Consider the following 20504-nt stretch of genomic DNA (forward strand, 5'->3'; position numbering starts at 1 on the left):
AGAATATAGAACTTATTTCTTTATTTACTCTTCTAATAAAAATGATTTTTGTTATGAACACCAACTGAACAATTTCAACAACTGAACTTCTTTTACAATAAAGGAAATATTCTTTATGCATGTGTAAGTTTCTTGTGCTCAGTTAAAGTGATTTTCCCTTAAATTTCATATTTGTAACAATTAATAACGTTTTCGTAGATCTGAATCGACTGGAATATAACTTGCTGATTGACAAAATAAAAATTTGTTTTTGAAATAATTACAATTAGTTTTCGTAGTTGTATGGCAATTATTTGAACCTGTCTAACCATTCCACAAAAGATCTATGCATATGTGTTGCCTATAATTGGGCACAAAACTAACAAGTTTCAAGAACATAACTTTGCTTTTTTATTGATAACGCCACAAAAATATAACTTTTACATAATTTTATTTTTAAATATTTAACGGGTCTGTCCAAAAAAGAAGCACTTTGTGGAAGTTTGGTGGTGTTTGCTTTATAAGTTTGTGAGCTATCGCGAGATCGGACGGCCGAATGGAAATGTTTAAATCGACGCAGAATATTTCCGTTGGGCAAGAATATATGCACATATCCGTACCGCATACGATTCCTGCAAGTGCGTACAAACTCCGTACCAAAGTTATTACACCTTTCTCGAAGATGCAGAGTATAAAAAAGAGGAAATCAAAAATTAATAATTTTACTTTAAAAGACATAAAGAATTTTAAAGAAATAATTAGAAAACTTTCTATAAAGTCAGTAAAATTGTCTGTTTAAATAAAATTTTATGTTATTTTCAAGGCAGTAGCAAACAGAAATATGCAATTTTCTAAACGAATATTGGAAAATGTCATTTCCGGTGGCATATACATGCTAATAACATCATTAGTTTTACATTCAAGTTTATATTTTGAAATACATTTAATTGAACGTTTAAAATAGTTGAAAAAAAGCATTTAATGTAGCCGCAAATCGATTTTCACTTTTGACATCTATGAAAATACAAGAATTTATTCTTAACAATTTGCTAGAATTTTAATTGAAAAAATTGCCTAATGAAAAAATTTTGTAAATATGATCTACTGATCGTTCTTCTTTTTTTTCTGAATAAGTTGGTAACCTCTTTCTTACTAATATATTTATTTTCATCCTTAAAATACATGTTGCCTTTAATACCTTATTATTTTAGGTTTATATGATGATGATTATGATGACGATGATAATGATGATGATGCGTTATCCTTATTCATTACTTGAATCCCCTTTCTTCCCTTTTTTTCTCTTTTTTTTTATTTTTGTTCTAATTTTGTTCTCATTTTTTTTTCTTTAAAAATCCTCTATATATACTCGTATTTCTGTTTGATTATTGTTAGACAAACAATAATGTAAATGCCACTATACTAAGCATACCTATGCACAATATAATATTATGTAGAATACAAAATAAAAATAAAAGAAGAAAATAAAAAAAAACATAAAAGAAAAATGATTTGAAGAGAAAATGAAAGGGGATATTAAGGGTCAGGAAGCCTAAAATAACTCTTATAAACTTTTCCATTTTCATTTTTTCTTTTAATGTTTTCATAACAAAAACCAAAAAAAAAAATTACAGAAAATTACTTTACATATTATAGGTACCCACACATCCATATCACATATACATACATATACGTTTAGGTAATTTACATTTCTATAAATAATATGTAAATACCGTATATGCCCTCATACATAATAATATTGTATAGGATTCAAGAAAAGGAACTTAATAAAAACTGGGTATAATTTACACACACTGAAATCAACTCCCCCGAAAAGAAATATAGGAGAAAAAAAAACAAAACAAAAACTTCCTTTAAATAAACCTTATGTTATATGAAAATTGTTTTTGTTTTTCATTCACTTATTATTTTATTGCGAAAATTGAGTTCATCTTACTCAATAAAAATAAGACATATGTGTACAATTTAGAAGTTGCTAAAATCTGTAATTAATTCTTATAGTTACCTCCTTTGTTGTTGTAAATTTCTTTGAATTTTTTTGTTTGTTTTTATTTTTCAACATCATAAAATATAAATGAAAGAATTCCTGACCATTTCTTCCCAATACACTCGTTATAATACGAAAAAAACAAGAACTCTATAATAATATAAAAGTTTAAGAATTCTTCAAAGTTTCGTAGTTATTTTAGTTTTCCTTTAGAGGCTAAAAACACAATATATTTGTATTATGTATAAAAATATTTTTGTATATACGTTATATTGCATATACGAGTAATAGTGTATGTTAGGCATATTTAGCTAATAGGAAAGAGAAAATAAAAGTATCAAATGAAAAGTTTTAACAAGGAAATTTTCTTTTCTGCTATTCTCATTTTCCATGTAAGAACCAAAAAAATATATCATGTATTTATTTTAGTTTTATATTAAGTTTAATGCACACATACACACATGCATAATTATATGTATTGCAATGTACACACATATATGTATATGCGTGTAATATAAGCGTAAATTATTTAGGCACTTATTTTTATTACTAAATTGAATCATTACTATTAAACAAAACCTTTAGTTAAAATACAACAAAAATAAGAAAAATATAAAAATAAATAAAAACGAGAAAAAAAATAGAGTTGACCTTGTCAACTCTGTGATACTCGTACGAATTTGTTATCCTATGTGCGAATAACTAATGTGCCATAACTAACTATGGGGCCAGACTATGACTTTAAGTTGCCGTATTACCACATTAAATTATGCAAAATTTTTTCAATACTGTTTGTGCCAAACTACTATTGAAGTTGTATGGCAGCTACCAGAAAGAGCCAAGAAATTTTAGCGAATTTTATGAAGTACATCGGCCCTGCTAATATATTCGTTTGTGTGAAATTTCAATACCACAGCTTTTATAGTTTCTGAGATATAGCCAAATAAATTTTGAAGTTGTATGGCAGCTACCCGAACCGGTACCCCGATCATGTCCAATTTAAATAGGGTTCTGGCACTTACTACAATAAATCATTTGTGAAAATTTGGTGAACTTAGCTCAATTAGTTTTTGAGTTATCGTTGGGACGGACGGACGGACGGACAGACAATGCTAAATCAACTCAGAATTTGACGCTGATCAAAAACATACACTTGAGCCTATATATAAGACCGTTATTTCTTAGCGTTACAAACGGTAAGGCAAATTTAGTATACCCTTCGAACATACGTTCATACGGGTATAATAAGGAACTCTTTTTTGTTTACAACCCTACACGTGCATAATATACGTACATATGTATGTATTATTGCAAAATATACGCATTGATAGCCTATAATTTTCTTCATCATCTCCGTTTGTATGCATAATATGGGCAGTAAGTTTTTTATAGAATGCAACCATTTTCATCAAGAAGAAAAGTTCTTAACATAATGTAGTAAAGTACAAAAGGATTTTTAAAGAGAAAGACAGAAAGAGGGTTATAACATCGTTGTGTTTGATCTATTATTTTATTAATTTAATATATTATATAATATATTATATGTATATGACACGTATATGCATATGATTTTGAGAAATTTTTTGATATTAATATCATGCTCTAAAGGACAATACGAGAACCATACATTTTATACAGAAATTAAATTTTTGAGATATTTTTAATATTTTTAGTTCGATTTGAAGGCTAATTTTTTTCTTAAATTCAGAATAAAAACTTGATCTATAGTGAATTCACGGAGACAATATTGCGAAGCTAGCAAAACATAAGGTTCAATCCAACAACGGCCACTCACTATTGAGAAGTTAGAAAATCAATAAAAATTTTCATATATTGCAATTAGTTCAGAGTGTTGCATTCAATGTCTTCTTTCAAATGTTTCCTAGGACATCTATGGACTTTAGAGACTGCCGCCTTGAAGGAACGATTTTTAAATAATTATTTTCCGAACAAAACTTGTAGAACTTTTATCTTTTGGACGATATGTCAAGGATTTTCAGAGATTTTCAAAACGTGTACCATCGATTTTCCATTATGTCACTGAATGAATTTTGCAAATTCCTTCATGACATTTATAGGTGCTAAATGAATGACAACTTACTAGTAGATATGTTTACAAGCTGTAACTATTCCCAATTCAAAGACTTTAATGTCAAAAATCTCTTGGCTTCTTTTCACTACTATCAAATTTTGCTAAAATTATAATTGTGAAAATTTGTGCGTTATAGTAATTTATAGAGAAATAGTAAACTCGTTAACGATCTAAAGGAGTCACTGCACAAATAACTAATCACCTAAAGCAATCTTAAGTAATATTGGTTATGTTTCAAAATTTTTTAAGCTGATCTTCCAACAGTTAATGATCTTCCAACTCTAATATTCTTAAAATTTCAATATTCTGCCGCCCTTTTGGGTTTACCTTTTACATATTATATACTATTTGTATACTGCTTTTCTTGCAAACTATGTTAAAAAAAAATTATTGTAAAATTTTTCATTTTTTCAATTATTCGAATAATGTGCCCTCTACTAGCTTATTCAAATTATTAAAATATTATTTATTAAAATTATTCAAATTCAATTAAATAACTTTGAAATTATCAACTTAAATAAAGCAATTGTATATAACTGTTATTCAAACAATTTTGGATTATAATCAAAATTTTTTGTTTAAAAATTCAAAAAATATTTTTGAAAATTATTTCACAAAGTAAAATTCTTTAACTAGACAAAAGAAAAACCGTAACTTCAGCGTCACCACAATGTTATAAGTAGATGAAAGTTATTTTTATACATTTACATATCTACATATGTATATACGTAAAGGCATTATTTAAATATTTAAGAAAATGTTAAAAAGAATTCAATCACCCGAATTCTAATTTACTTATCTATAATCTATATACATACATTATATAAATATGTGTATATACTAATCTTTTAAAATAGTAAGAATTTCATACCTTCCTCCTAACGTATTTCAACGTATTAGTCATGTTTTTCTTTCGCCATTTTCTATCAAAATGTTGGTAGAAAAACATTAAAGCTAAATAAACTCTTTTAAATATATTAAGTATATCCAAAATTAAGAGACAAGTAGACTTACCTACAAAAAAACAAAAGAAAATGAAGAGGAAGAAAAAAGTTAATTTAACACTTTCTATATCATTTGTTTTATTTATTCAAGACACATTCAAAGGAAAAAGGAAATGAAATATATCTATTCTATATAGATGTAGTTATATACAATAAAATGTAAATGGAAAATAATAAGCACATATATGGTGTCCCTTTAGTAAATAAAAATAGGCTCAATTTAAGGATAAAATATAGTTAACAATGCCATCCGAAAAGTCCCTTTTTTTTTCTATTTCATTCTTGATTATGTGTACTTAAAACATACCATTCACAATTTGATTTTCTCTTTTCACAAATATTCAAATACTTATTTCATTGTAGTACTTTATGTATAATAATAGGATACGGAAAATGAAAACAATTTTTCCTTTTATTGTTTTTTCTTATTTTTTATAGTTCTCGACTTAGTTTATATTACTTGATGATTATAATATGTGTACACAATATATATATACATACAATAAACATGAAATCATTTGAACTTACAACTGTATTATAAGTATGTATGTAGGTATATAATAATGTAAATATAACCTATTTTTACTCTAATTTTGTAAAAAGTACAAAGCACAAGCATAGCCATACATAATATATTATTATAAAAATCTATTTCAACTTAAGGACTTTGATATAATATGTATGCACATATGTTTTCGCTAATACATACGCTTATATACAAGCATAGAATTAATATTAAATATTTAATTTGAAAATTTTGTAATACGTACACGACTATTCAAATATATTGTAGAACTGAATGAAAACTTAATTTGACTGAAACTCTGAAGCCAATATAACGCGTGATTTAGAAATACTATTGATTTTTCGTGAAAGTTCTCAATTTTCTATATAAATTTTTTAGTGTATACAAAAAATATGAAGAAAATAAGCACTTAAAAGTTAGTATTAATTTAGTAATTAGTTTCTTTTATGTTCAAATTTCGACCCGTTGACCGAAAATTAGCATTACAAGCTATTTTACCACGGGTCGAATTTACACATTTGCTTTTATATTATCAAGTGATTTCACTTTAGAAACCCTTTGGTCTATGCCTGAATTTATTTAGATGAAACTTTGGTTATTGTCGTTATAGTCACAGTCTAAATTACTGTGAATATTAAGAAAATGTCAGAATTAAAATCAGTCAGATTCTCTGAAACACAGTACTGGCGCATCATAACGCATTGTTCAAGCTGTGTCAAAGCTGTGTTGATCTATTTAAAATCAATATATTGTTATTGTTTTTTCGGCCATTTTGGATAAATGTAATACGCTGTTCTTCTTAACTGCTGTTATTTAATATTATAACTACATTGACAATAATTGCAGTTATTATAAATGAAATTATAATTTATTAAATTATACAACTAAATATAAATAAGCAAGTTATGTTTTCGCAATCTATTAACTTCAACTAAACTTTAATTTATTTGTCAATGTATAATTGAGTGAAACAATGGAATACTTTAGTATTTCAAAATATGTGATGTAAAATATAGTATTAGATACGTTATTTGTTTTTTTTTTTCAAATGTATTTAAGCTACATTGTTTTTCCAATCCTACGTGTACGTACAGTTATTGAGATTATTTTCGGTATTTCTTATATATACAATGCGTATGGTTATACATCATATCATGTATTAATATTGCATACTCATACCAGTCTAACAAAAAATTTGAAAATTACAAAATACGAGTATATGCTATCTTCCTTGGTAGTAATCGCTTTGAAGATCCTTAAGGAAACAAAGACAAAGCAAATTCTTAAGATTAAGTATGCGACAAAGCATTTTGAACGATTTATGTGTTCATGATAAACGTATACATATTTATTTGTGACAACACATACATACATAATATACTTGGGAAAATTCAATGGGAAAAATGTGAAAATATTTAAATAATATGAAAGTGATACGAACAATACATTCATATGAATGATATGAACAAGTGGTGAAAAGTGTTTCTATTTAATTTTCTTGCGGTATTATAGAAAATCATTTATTTTTAGACCACAACATGCTTTACATCTAAATTTGTTTTTATTTCTATTCTTCAATTACTATAAATGTCAAGTTAATAGTTTTCTTAGCAAAAAGGCATAAAATGTACAAAATTATTTACTAAAACAATTTTCTTATTTTTTCTTCTCTTTATTTTATTCAAGTGTTTCCTTTAATCTTATCTAGTTTCTTATAAAACTGTACGTATACTTATATTTTTTCTCTTATACAGCTTTATTGTAATTTTTAGTAATGCAACTTGGATGTGTTATTTCAAAGTTTTCATTCAAAAATTGGTACTTTACAATAAATAAAATAGTATTTGGAGCTTTGAAAAATTAAGAATTTTAAATTTTTCCATCTGGAACAATGTTGAAAGTAAGAATCAATAAAGTTGGGTCAAACCAATGGTTTGTATTGTAGCACTTTTCCCTTAAACAAGTGAAAATACTGCTTTTAAAAACAGTTTATGTATATCCACCACACTATTAAAATTATTTTCATTCATATACAAAACTATTTCTAGGGTTGCATATATTTAGGATGAATGATTTATGCAGTCTTTGAAATAAAGCAAAATTTAATATAAACAGGGGTTAACATAATGCTCGATTTTAAGGGTTAATTGTGTGAGTTAAGAAAAATAATTATATTTTTTAATTTCATGGAATTTACTGTTAACTTTTTGCGTTTATAGAAATTTGAAAAAACTTGCGGTTTCAGAAATATAAGGTGTCAAAAATGCATATTTCACAAATTTCAAGAGGCCATAACTTAAGAGGGGGTGTAGATGGAAAAAAATTTTCTTCTAACGAAATGAACTACTTGTTAATGTCTAAAAGCTCCTAAAATTTCAAGCTTCTACAGGCTGGGGTCTAGAAGAAAAACGACATGAAAAATTTGGAAAAAAAGGACTTTAGATAACGGTAAATTTGAACGGCCATTTTGTTTTTCTAAAGTTTAACTATAGTATACCGCGGTAGGGGAAGCAAGTCACTGCCCTTCTGCGTTTGCAAAATTTCAAAAATGCTTATGGTTTCATTGCAGCAAATAGTTAAAATAGGCCATTTTTAGTGCTTTGGGGGGGTATAACTTCTAGAGGGGGGGAGATAGGTAAAAATTTTGTTCTACGAAAATAAGTTTCTAGTAAAGATCTATGTACGTATTAAATTTCAGCTTTCTATCTTTAAGAATGTAGAAGTTTTGTAAACAGACACACGGACAGACGGACGGACGGACGGACGGACGGACGGACGGACGGACGGACAGACGGACGGACGGACGGACGGACGGACGGACGGACGGACGGACGGACGGACGGACGGACGGACGGACGGACGGACGGACGGACGGACAGAGTGAAACTAATAAGCACTTTTTTTCAAAAAATTTTTGGAAAAGTGCTAAAAATTAAGCAGGTATAGAAATAAATTACAGACATGAAAATGTTTTTAATCTAACAGTTAAATATTTGAAACAAAAGTGATGATATTTGTACAAAATTAATTGTTTTTTTTTAAATTTAACAATATATAATTTTTAACAAGTTAATATTGTATTTAATGTGTACTTAAATTTAATGATAAATAAAATTGGTTCAAATAGTATGCAATGTAGCACTTTTCCCTTCAACAAGTGAAAACTCACTTCAACTTGTACTATTATTATTATTATTATTATTATTATTAAAATAATTTTCATTCGTATATGAACATATTTTAAAGATTGCATACATTTAGGATGTGCAATGCATGCTACCTTTGAAATAAAGCAACAGAAAATTTAAAGTTAACATCATGTTCGAGTTAAGAAAAATAATTATATTTTTTAATGGTATGAAATTAACAGTTAGCTTTCTACACTTATAGAAATTTGGATAAGCTCGCAATTTCGGAAATATTAGTGTCAAAAATTTAAATTTTACAAATTTCGAGAGGGTATTGAACTGTGAAAAGGAATTTCTTCTAACGAAATAAGCTACTTACCAATATCCAAAAGGTTAAATTTCAGACTCCTACAAATTATAGTTTAGAAGAAAGCCAATATGAAAAATTCGAAAAGAAACGGACTTAAGATAACGGTTAATTTTAGCAACCATCTTGCTTTTTTAATATTTAATTATGCTATGTCGCGGTAACAGTCCGACACTATTGTGTTAAAATTTTAAAAATGCGTATAGTTTCTTTAAAATAATTAGTTCAAAGATGACATTTTTAAGTCTTTTAAGTCTTTTAATTAATAACTTTTAGAAGAGGTGTGGTTAGGCAAAAATTTTCTTTACGGAAATAAGTTTCTAGCAGAGATTTATGTACGCATGAAATTTCAGTTTTTTACTTTCAAGGGTGTAAAAGTTTTGTAAACAGACACACGGACAGACGAACGAACGGACAGATTGAAACTAATAACCACTTTTGTTCTAAAAATTACCTACGTATGATTATAATTTAAATGTAAGCATAAATACTATCTACTATTTTATTGTAAGCCGTTTTTCATTTAGCTGATATATTATTATTGATATATAAAATTTACTTTGTAATCAATAACTTGTATACAAAATGAGAGATGAAAATTATGGCGAAGTAAACATACTTACATTAATACATACATATTTAAGTATTTCTGGTTATATGTAAACTTCGATTTTTAAGTAAATACGAGATGATATATATATGAGATTATATATATGAGATGATGTTTTTTCATAATTATATATTTATTACAGGAAATTAAAAAACCAAGAGAAAAAAAAAAAGGAAGGCAAAAAAGGAAGCTGCTTAAATAAAATGTTCTGCAGTATTAAAATATTTAATTTGAAATAAAGTATGCATGACTTGAGCACATTTTACCAAATTTTAATATAATTTTTTTTTGTTTGGAAATATTACAAATAGTTTACAGAATTATAAATTATTAAGAAACGATTTTTTTTTTAAGTTATTTTCTTTACTTCCATAGTACTTGTGTATAAGCAAGATATTTATTTTTGTTCGCTATAAATTACGAACTGATTTATATTTTTGTGTAGTAACAGCATGAAAAAATATTAATTTTCCACATTTAACAAAATATTAATATTTATTTGGAATAAATAGAGTAATAACGAGAATAAGTCTTGACACACGGATTTTTTTAAATAGTTTTAATAAACTCAATAACTGTAGCATGGCAGTATAATCACTAGTATTCTGGATTGTAATACAGGATTCTAGTCCTTTCGTCAATCTATAATTTTTTTTTTGTTCTCCAAGTTCTAACAAATGATTAGAACTTTATGGGCATTAAGAATTTGTTGTGTAGCCGATTATTGCAACTAAAATTACTTTATAATTTTTTATTTGCAAATTTCGGACTATAGTTTCTAAAAGTGGTCGTGTTATTCCCCGTACTGTAATTTTAAAAATGTTAAATTTGAAGCAAAATACAAAGGTCGTTCTTAAAACTTTTTTTAGCTTTCCGAATAGAAAATACTCGTGTGCAATAAGAGTTGACTTTTCCATTTAAAAATTAGGTTGTTTTTCTGCTCTTTATGTATTGTTCCACAACTTTATTAAATTTATTTACATTTGCGAAGATTAGAAACAAAAAAACTTTGATTATTATTAATCATACTTTTTATATGAAATAAATTTTCAATAATCCTGTAGTAATTCGGGAAGTAGGGCCTAAAAAGCAAAATGTGACTAAATGTTTTTCTTCATCTGGACGTATTCACTCTTCGGGAAAACCATGGAGATTCTGGCAAACTGTATGTATTTAAATATGTAAAGAGCATATTATTTCGGAATCTTGGTATAATCGTCATTATTCTATCTTAAGTTAAAAAAACGTCAATTAAAAGATAACCCTTTAAAATATAAGCAAATTCTATTTGAATTGAATGTAACAATTTTTTTTTAATAATAGAATTGGCTAAAGAAAACAATTTATAGTTAAATATCTGAAATTATTTGTTAAAATATCTTGAATATAAGGCTGTCAGAATGGCAATTATTTTGGAAATCTTTAAACTTTTAACAATATATGAGTATACTAAATACCTTTTTATTGTATACAAATAATATACAAGAATTCTTTTAATTCGCATGGGTTCTATTATTAAAATTTTAGTATTGACAATATTTTCATTTCAATATGTTTCCCAACCAATGCATATTTTCCTCCAATATTTCTATACAATACAGAAACCCTATATGTATGGAAAAAAAACAAATAAAAAAAAAAACAAATAAGAAAAATTCCTAATTGTAACATGTTACAAGTAGGATAACTCTTAAACTTTTCGTAATCCTTTACATTCTCCTTTTCTTATCCTTTTTTTCTCCTTTTCAAACAATAATGATAATATCTCTAACTATAGGTATATACATACAATTTTGTATTGTGGACGAACATTGAATACTGTATTTAGAATTCAAACCTATTCACAAAAATATCTATACATTTTGAATATTCCGGTATCAAATAATTTTCGTTTTTTACAAAATATTTTTTTGTCACAAAACATTTTATACTTTTGCTAGTTCGTACACTTTGTATTGTATATTTTACAATCTATACTAGGAAGTATTTGTAGTTGTTCATATGAGCAAAAATACATAAAATTGAAGATTTATTTCTAGTTTCTATTGCTGAAATAAATTCTGTTTTTTGCCTATCTTGAAAACTAACATACTTTTATGGTTACATAATATTATGCATATGCATTCTTCTCTATATATAAAACTTCTCCATATATTTATATTGTTACAATGTGTTTCAAAAACCGCATATCTATATGAAGATTTTGAAAAGCAACCGCAAAAACATAATTCTTGTCATTTCTTACCATATGAATTTCAAAATATGGGTTTTCTTTTATTGAATAAATAAAAAATATTACTGTTTTTGAGCGAAACTTATTTAAATTACTCTTCAAAGGGTGTATTTTGTGGAAGATTTTACATGCTATATTTCAGAAAATTTAATTTACACAGTCTATACATTGAATAAATTGACTTTCTTTAATAATTTTATGAAAAAAATATTTGGATTGTCTTTGGTAATAAAACTCTAAATGAACAGTATTTGATTCTACAATACATTTTTTATTAAATTAAGGAATTCCTTAATTACAATACAATTTCGATGTTTTTACCTCAACTAAAAAAAAATATATAAAATTCAGCTTCTTATTTAGTGTGAATCGAAAAAGTTTCATTAATTTTTTTGAAATTCATCACATTATTTCAATAGCCCTAAAATTCTTCTACCACGTAAAAATTTTAAAATATTGTCTTTACAATTTAGTTCATTCAACGTAAGCTTGTGCAACGATATTTTCAATCAGATATTTAAAGAAATAAGCGATGGGAAAACATTCTCAATAGAAATGCAAATTATAAGAATTGATGGGACTAACCCAAGAAAACGAGTAAAAATCCTCATCAAATTTAAAGAGTAGGCACATAATTTCATTTAGTTTCATAATAAATTTACATATTCAAATAAAAAATTTCTATATTTAATCAGTATTTTAATAGCTTAAACTTAACATTTTAGTCTCAAATTTTAGATGCACTCACATTTAAATTGCATGATTAAGATGTAGCTCAAGATTACAAAAGAAAATTTTGCTTTAGAAATTTTTTAGCTCATTTTAAATAGGTTGCATTCTATTTTTAAAGCTCGAAGAAAACTTATAAAATCTGTACAATTTGGAATTCCGAATTTGATTTCAAAAATACTATACAAACACTTAAATTGAAACACAATGTATATACGCAAGCAATATAGAATCTATATACAGCTGTATTTAATTCAATAAAGCCATGGTGCATACCATAAAATTGTTTTTAAAAGTAACCAGTAACCTAGATAAGTTTTCCTAGAACATAACACACAGACATATTTTTTATATTTATTTATTTATTCCTATAAACGTAAAAATATTGTTTTAGAATTTTGACATTTTCTCTCTAAAGTCTAAACTTTGGTATCATAAAACTATTTATAATTCTTTACATTGTCGTTTACTCATGCTTCCGATGTAATATGATATTTTTGTTTAGGTTTTTAAAATATGATTTTTTAGGCATCTTGCATCAAAAATATTTTCATTTTTTTATCAGAGAAAATTTAAATAATTTTAAGGATATTTAAAAAAACAAAACAAATTTAAAAAAAAAGAAAAACAATAGGCGGAAAACAACATTTTTTGTTACATTCATTGTAAATAATATTTTTATTGAATCATAGGGGTACTCGTATAAGGGAAGTAACAACAAAAAAAATATTTTGTAGGTCATGCAAAATTTTGTAATACAGAAACAATAATCATATTTTTATAGTTTTTTTTCTGTGTTTTAAATTTAGAAATAATATTATGTGTTATGTAATGAATAACATGCTGTACATACATATGCCTGTATAACACACTAAAGTACAGTTGTTATATTGAAGTATATACAGGGTGATTGAGAATGGTATAGAACAACATATACCATTGGTTAGAGGATCGAAAAAAGGGTAAAAGTTTTGCTCCGGGCTAGGTGCGAAATCTCAAGGATTTTCGAGTTACAGGGATTTTCACGAAATTTTTACTTATCCAAGGTTTTTTAATTATAACTTCAGTTCTAATTCGTAAGGTATTTTTTGAAATCTTGAAGTTTTTCTTTATAGAATTTTTCCCAGCTGCTTAAGCTTTAATTTAAATCCTCAAATATCAAAAAAATTTTTATGGTACAGAAGATATTATACAAAAACCATTTCTATGTCAAGATTTTAAAGACCCTCAAAGGCAAGTATTTTAAGCGTTGTAATTATTAATTATCATTTATTTTTGGTGACAATATCTGAATTTGAATTTTAATGTTTTTATTGAAATGTAACAAATAACAACAAAATTGAATAATCGAAATTTTATACAAACTTTTTAATTGAAAAAAAAAATTGAATTTAAAAAATTTTAAATTTTTGAAAAGAAAAATTAAAATTTTGTGTTACGAAAAACAAAAAAAAATCTAGTAATCAAAAATTTTTTTCAAAACTTTTCTTGGTAAAAAAAATTGATAGGTTTTTAATTTTTCCCAATTTTTATAAGAAATGGTACCTATATGGTTTGAAATTTTTAAATGCATTTTTCTCACATTGGGTGCAATTTAAAAATTTTAAAAAAATATTTTCGAAATCTAGACATCATTTAGCATCTGATGTTACTAAAATGATCTAGCTGGTGCAATTTTTAAAGGCATGCCATACAAAATTTGACCATTATTCTAATAGAATTTTTTTTTTCAATAGGAAAATTTAATTTTTTTAAACAAAATGGAGTTTGTAAATTAAATTGTATTAATATTATGAACCTAATAAATAATTTAATGGGAAGAATAAATTTCAAACATATTTCTAGAAAAACTAAAATTGCTATACGGTTGATGCAACTAAACAGGTGTTCCAGTAAAGCAATTAATTTATAACATGCGATTGAATAGATTGGAAAGAAGAAAAGCATGAATTTTTTCCGAATTAGATGAATTTTATTACAAAATTTGGTGTTTATTTTGAGAAATTTGTAAAATTTTTGGATAAGGAAATATTAAATTGAATTTAATTTCAGTTTTATCAACATCTGGTTTGATTTAAATGAATTTATGTATGACAATATTTTGTACAATATCTTCTGTAGCATAAAAATTTTTTTAATGTTTGAGAGCTTTAATTGATATTTAAACAGCTGCGAAAAATTTTATAAAAAAATTTCAAGGTTTCACAATATACCTTGCGAAATTATTTAATTAGAAAACACTGAAAAAATTAAACAAGTGAAAAATTTGATTTTCCCTAAAGCTCGAATGCTCGGTCTATTTAGCAACATGTCTATTTTACTAGGCCTTTCAAAAACTGTTTGCTTGAAACGCCCATCGTTTTCAGAATGGAGGTTATCATCCAGAAACCCAAAATAAGTAAAAATTTCGAGAAAATTCGTTAAAATCCCTGTAACTCCGAATCCCCTGAGATTTCGTACCTAGTCCGAAGCAAAATTTTAACTCATTTTCGATCCACTAATCAATGGTATATGTTGTTGTATACTTTTCTGAATCACCCTGTATGCATGAAAATATTATATGTTCAAAGGTATTTACTAAAGTTGTCGTCGGGCTTATTTTTCTGATTTCGGAACGATGTTTAATTGGATATTGAAGGACACTTGTCTCGAATAACCAAAAATTACTCTTTTTTTAAAAGCAAGTTTCTATTTTTAAATTATTTTCACTAATATAGCAAAAAAAATTCAATAAACATATTTTGCATATGTTTAGGATGAAAACTAAAATCAAGCGTTCGTATAGTCTTCGAATTGAATGGCTAATATTAAGTATGTGGTTTGAACATTTGCGGCTACAGTCTAATGGTTTTATTGAATTTTAGAAAAGCCCACAGTTTTAGAAAAATTATAGAGCAGAAAATTACAATTCTTTTAATTTTTGGAGGTGAAAACAAAGAAAGGGAGGTAGATAAAAAAAAAATTTAGCTCCCAATATAGAAAACAATTATCATATTAATGTTCTACAAACTATTAAAATTTTAGTTTTTTAGAAATCATCACCCCAAAAATTATATAAAATAATTCTTAGCGAAAATTTAAAGTATTTTCTAAATTTTTTAATGCATATTGTCAGGAGTTGAAATTATATTTAAATCTTTAATTCAAAAAATAGATGTTTTACAATTATTAATGCTCCTTCTGGAAGTTCTAAAGAGGTACAGTAGTCTCAACGAAATTAATATCAGCATTCATTTCATGGACATGTGAAATTATTATTGATAAATAAGTTCGTAAGCTTTTCTAATTATAATTTAACAAGTATTATTAAAAAATTTGCCAAACCAAACGTTGAGGAAAATCCCTTTATTTTAAATTACTTTTAACTGTTATACAATAATTTTAATTTAGATAAGAACACAACCGAGTTGCAAAATGAAAAGTTCCAACGATTGTTTTATCAGATTTTTCCATCACAAAATTCTGTTTTATAATAAGCATTCATCTACATAGTCAAACGAAATCTCATTTTTAATTAATTTAATAAATCTGAACTGCTTCACATTTTATTGTTATAAAAGTGTATCTTTTATTTTCACATAGATTACTTACAATTTTATTATAATAACATTAATATAAAATAAATAAGCTACATAATTTCATACACACATACAAACAGATAATAAAATTTTCTTTTTTCTTGTCAACCAAAATTTGAAATGGAAATATAAAAATATTTTAAATACAGCAACAACAATACAGCAAAAAAATATTTTATTTACCCTATACTTGTACATAAGAATGCACAAATATTAAACACGTATGAGTACAAAGTTTATGTGCACATATAATAAAAAAAAAAAAAACAAAAAAAATTCTAAAAAGGATCTAAAGTGTCGTTAACAAGTTTTAACAAAATTTTTGTTTCTTCTTTCTTATTTTTACAATACCAGCCATAGCTATACTTGTATAGCTAGTCGAAATATTTTTATTTAAATGTTTGTTTGAATTTAAAAAAATAATAAAGTTGAAGGATTTTTAAAAAAGAAAAATTTGAATACAGTCTCATACTTTGAAACAAGTAATATTTTTCCAAGTAAAATTTAAAAACAACAAATTTTAAGTAACTAGGATGGTAAAAAGAAATTTTCTGTCAAAATCATTTTTATTTTTGAAAAATATTTAAAAATTGAATTTATTTCTTAAAATTTTCTCGGTGTTCTTTTATTTTGTTCTATGAATCAAAGCATATTACATAGAGATATTTAACCCTTTCCTTAAAAATTTGGAAAGTAATTGAATAAAATTATTTTTACACAATTTGTTGCAAAAGCTTCCGTCACGATATTCTAATTACGCTGGTTTTAACAACGTTAATTTTCAGCTCTAAAAGTACTTATGGAAGAGACCACATAACTTTATCAAGAAAAAATAGAAAATTTTTGCTAAATTTCTTTTGTAATCTGGTTAAACTCAAAATTTTGTTAAGAATTTTTTAATTTGAATTAAATGAAATTTAAAGCTTTCTCTTCAAAAACTCTAAAACTCTAATTAAAATAATTTTGGTGGAATTTATCAATATTTTTTTTAAGCTTAATCATAGATTTTCGAAATAATTTTAAATTTTTCAAAAATAATTTGGCAAAGTTTTTCGAAAATTGAATAAGCCATATTTTTCGGGATTTTAGACTCCAATGCCAAGAACCCAAATATTGTTATATCTTATTATTTTTATTGGTGTAGTGTGCCAATGATCCATATTCTGCTTATAAGAGTAATTTATTGTATTATTCAAAATTAAATTAAAATTTCCACGCTTTACTTATTTTGAGAGTTTGTAGAATTAAAATACAAAGATAAAAAAATTGACTTCATATTTGAAATAATATTGAATATGAGTAAATAATTCTACAGTTCTTGGTTGGACCAGTAAAAAATTTGTTTTTGGGTAACTTATAGAAAAAAAAAACTGCATGATAAAAATAAGAAAAAACCAAATTTCCCAAAAATACATTTTTAACCAAGTGAACCGCTGAAAAACAAAATCATTTCTTTTTTACCCGATATAAAGTGAGTCAACTTACTATAGTAAAAAAAGAGTTACAAAAAGGTGCTTAAAATTGCATAGAATATTACTTGAATAAGATGAGCAGTATTATCTTCAGTTTAACCCACATAATGAATTGTACAAAAAGTTAAACAAAACTTTGTCAGTTATGCTGCATAGAATAACAACTGAATTAAAGCGAATAAAGGTTATAAAAGGCTACGTTTACTATTAATTGCATTAAACAACCCTCTTGCAATAAACAAATTTATAAATTATGTTCACATTAATGTCGAACTCTAATTGGAGGTCAAAACGGGAGATAACCTACAAATTTACTTCTCCAATCTCCTTGGAGGTTAAAATATAAGAGAGGTTATGAGGATTTGTAAATTTTAAAGATATTTAAGTTTGAAAGGATTGGGTTTTTAAGGATGTTTAAATTTTTCAGATTAATTCCGATCGCAATTTAAATTTCTTAGAAGTACATACGTATCTGCAATAAGCACTCTGATATCCGAACCATCAAATATCGAAATATACAACTTTTTCAGAAATTTAACATTCGGCTACAAACTGATTTTTTTACGAAATAATTTGTTTTTCTATTTACTTCGAAATCTGTCAGTATGGAAACTCTTTATTTCCATATTATTATAAATTGTGGAAAAAACCGCTCCTCTTGTTTTACAACATAAATATTTATTTTAAAACGAAAAATTTAAAATTAAACTTAAAATATGAGAATTTTTTTTCCTCGTAAAATAAATACAAATTTAATGGATTCTTATTTCCTTTATTTTTTCTGAAGAGTTATGCAAATATAAAATTTATTTTGATTATTTTAGAATTTTTTACTGTATATTTTACAGGTACAAAGAAAAAGTGTTAGTTTTTCTTAAGAATTTCAGAATAAAAAAAAATGTACTCTAAAGCCGTAAAGTGATTCTTGTGAAATAAAAAAAGCAACCTGTTACTCCTAAACCATAAGAGCGCAGTTTACTTTTAACATTTTTATTACATTTTTATTTTCTATTGAATTTCATTCCAATCACAATTTTTTGTCAGAAAAATCACATGATTAAAACAAAGCTATGAAGTATTTTTCATATCTTGACATTACTTTCTTAGTTACTTGCACACTTGCTTGCAGTAGGTTTCTCTTTTTCAACTTTATAGTTAAATAAAGTATAGTGTAGAATTTTGTAAGCTGAACAGGTTTGTATATGCTAATACATTTAAAAATATGCTGGGATGACGTCTAATATTCTTTCTAATAAATTGTAAAATACCTTAAAGTGTTATAAAAGCATAGGATTTAGAAAAATTACTTGCATTCGAAGTAATTTAGTAGGAAACGCGTACAACATCTTTTAATTTTATAACATATTAATTCTTTTATACCAGCTTTACAATAATTCAAAATATAACAAAAAAGCATAGGGAAAAATTTATAGTCTTATAAAGACACATAAGTGCCCTGTCTTCTCCGGGATTGAAACAATCCCAAATTAGAGCAAAAGCGAAGTTTTTTTCTAATACGCAATGTGTTGTAATTTTAATACAATTTATCCTGTCTTCATTAATGTATAAAAAACTACTGTCAAAATACGGTAGGGTAAATAAAGCTACATTATTGAAAACGGTTAACTACATTTTTGTAGTATTGTTATAGAAATTTTGTAAGTGTCAGAATTGTGTTCACTCACTATTGCCAGTTTTTTTTCTATTACTTATTCAAAAAAACTATAAATTCCAGGTAACATAAAAATTTTAAGAATGAAACTTTGTTTAGATTCAATGTGGGATTTGGGATTCAATAGAAAAGCATAGGAAAGTGTATTTAATAAATCAAGTTTGATAAAAAGAAAAAGAAAATTTATCTTAACAAAATTGCTGATTAGAAGTAGATTCAAAAAACACCGCGTAAACAAAGCAAAAAATTTTGAAAAACAAATTTCCAAGTTTTCGGATGATGTTTTCAAGAGTCACTTTAGAATGGGGCGTTCCACCTTTGAAATAAGTACATGAATTTATGTCTAAAATTAAATGCTCTTAGAAAGTAAAAAACATCAAATGACGAAAACTATCTTCTCAGATTTGAAAGAAAAATATTACGACAAATATATGGACCAATTAGATTAAGCAATAATGAATACAGAAGAAGATTTAACGATGAATTATATGCACTTACACAGAACGAAGACATAGTAAAGTTTATAGAATCCCAACGATTAAGATGGGCCGGACATGTCATAAGAATGCCCGAAAACAGAGATCAAATACAAATACTAAATGCAAGAGCACTGCTAACAAGAGCAAGAGGACGACCAAGAAATAGATGGTTAGATGACATAGAATTCGATGCGAGAAAATTAGAAATTATAAACTGGAGGACGACTGCAAGAGATAGATCAAATTGGAGGGAAATAGTGAAGAAGGCTAAAGCTCATCAAGGGCTGTAACGCTATAAGAAGAAGAAGAAGAAGAAAGTAAAAAACCTGTTGCAAGCACAATGGAAAAATTATTTTTATGGAAGACCATCATGTATGACGCTTACAAAAGCATTACATATAACCATTTGGAAGCTGGCAAATGGATTCACTTTTAGAGAAATTTCCAATTTATTCAATATTGCACAAGGTGCTGCATTTAATATTAGTCTTATTGTCATCAAAATGATATATAAATTAAAAAACAATTTTATAAAATGGCCTAAGTCCGTAGAAGAAGAAATAAGTATTATGGAATGTTACTTCTAATGTCCAGGTTTTATCAATTTCTTCCCTGTAAATTAAAAAT

General features: G+C 26.0%; 1 protein-coding gene across 1 annotated transcript; it reads left to right on the top strand.

Annotated features, from left to right (window-relative positions):
* Positions 1-541: 541 nt before the first annotated feature.
* LOC129610833 (uncharacterized) lies at positions 542-20167 on the top strand. The gene is made up of 3 exons (XM_055523588.1): positions 542-668; positions 1191-1236; positions 19801-20167. Exons 1-3 carry the CDS (start codon positions 542-544, stop codon positions 20165-20167), a joined length of 540 nt encoding a protein of 179 aa, XP_055379563.1.
* The last annotated feature ends 337 nt before the right edge of the window (positions 20168-20504 follow it).

Source organism: Condylostylus longicornis, unplaced genomic scaffold (assembly GCF_029603195.1).
Source record: "Condylostylus longicornis isolate FDR11 unplaced genomic scaffold, ASM2960319v2 ptg000048l, whole genome shotgun sequence".
Lineage (NCBI taxonomy): Eukaryota > Metazoa > Arthropoda > Insecta > Diptera > Dolichopodidae > Condylostylus > Condylostylus longicornis.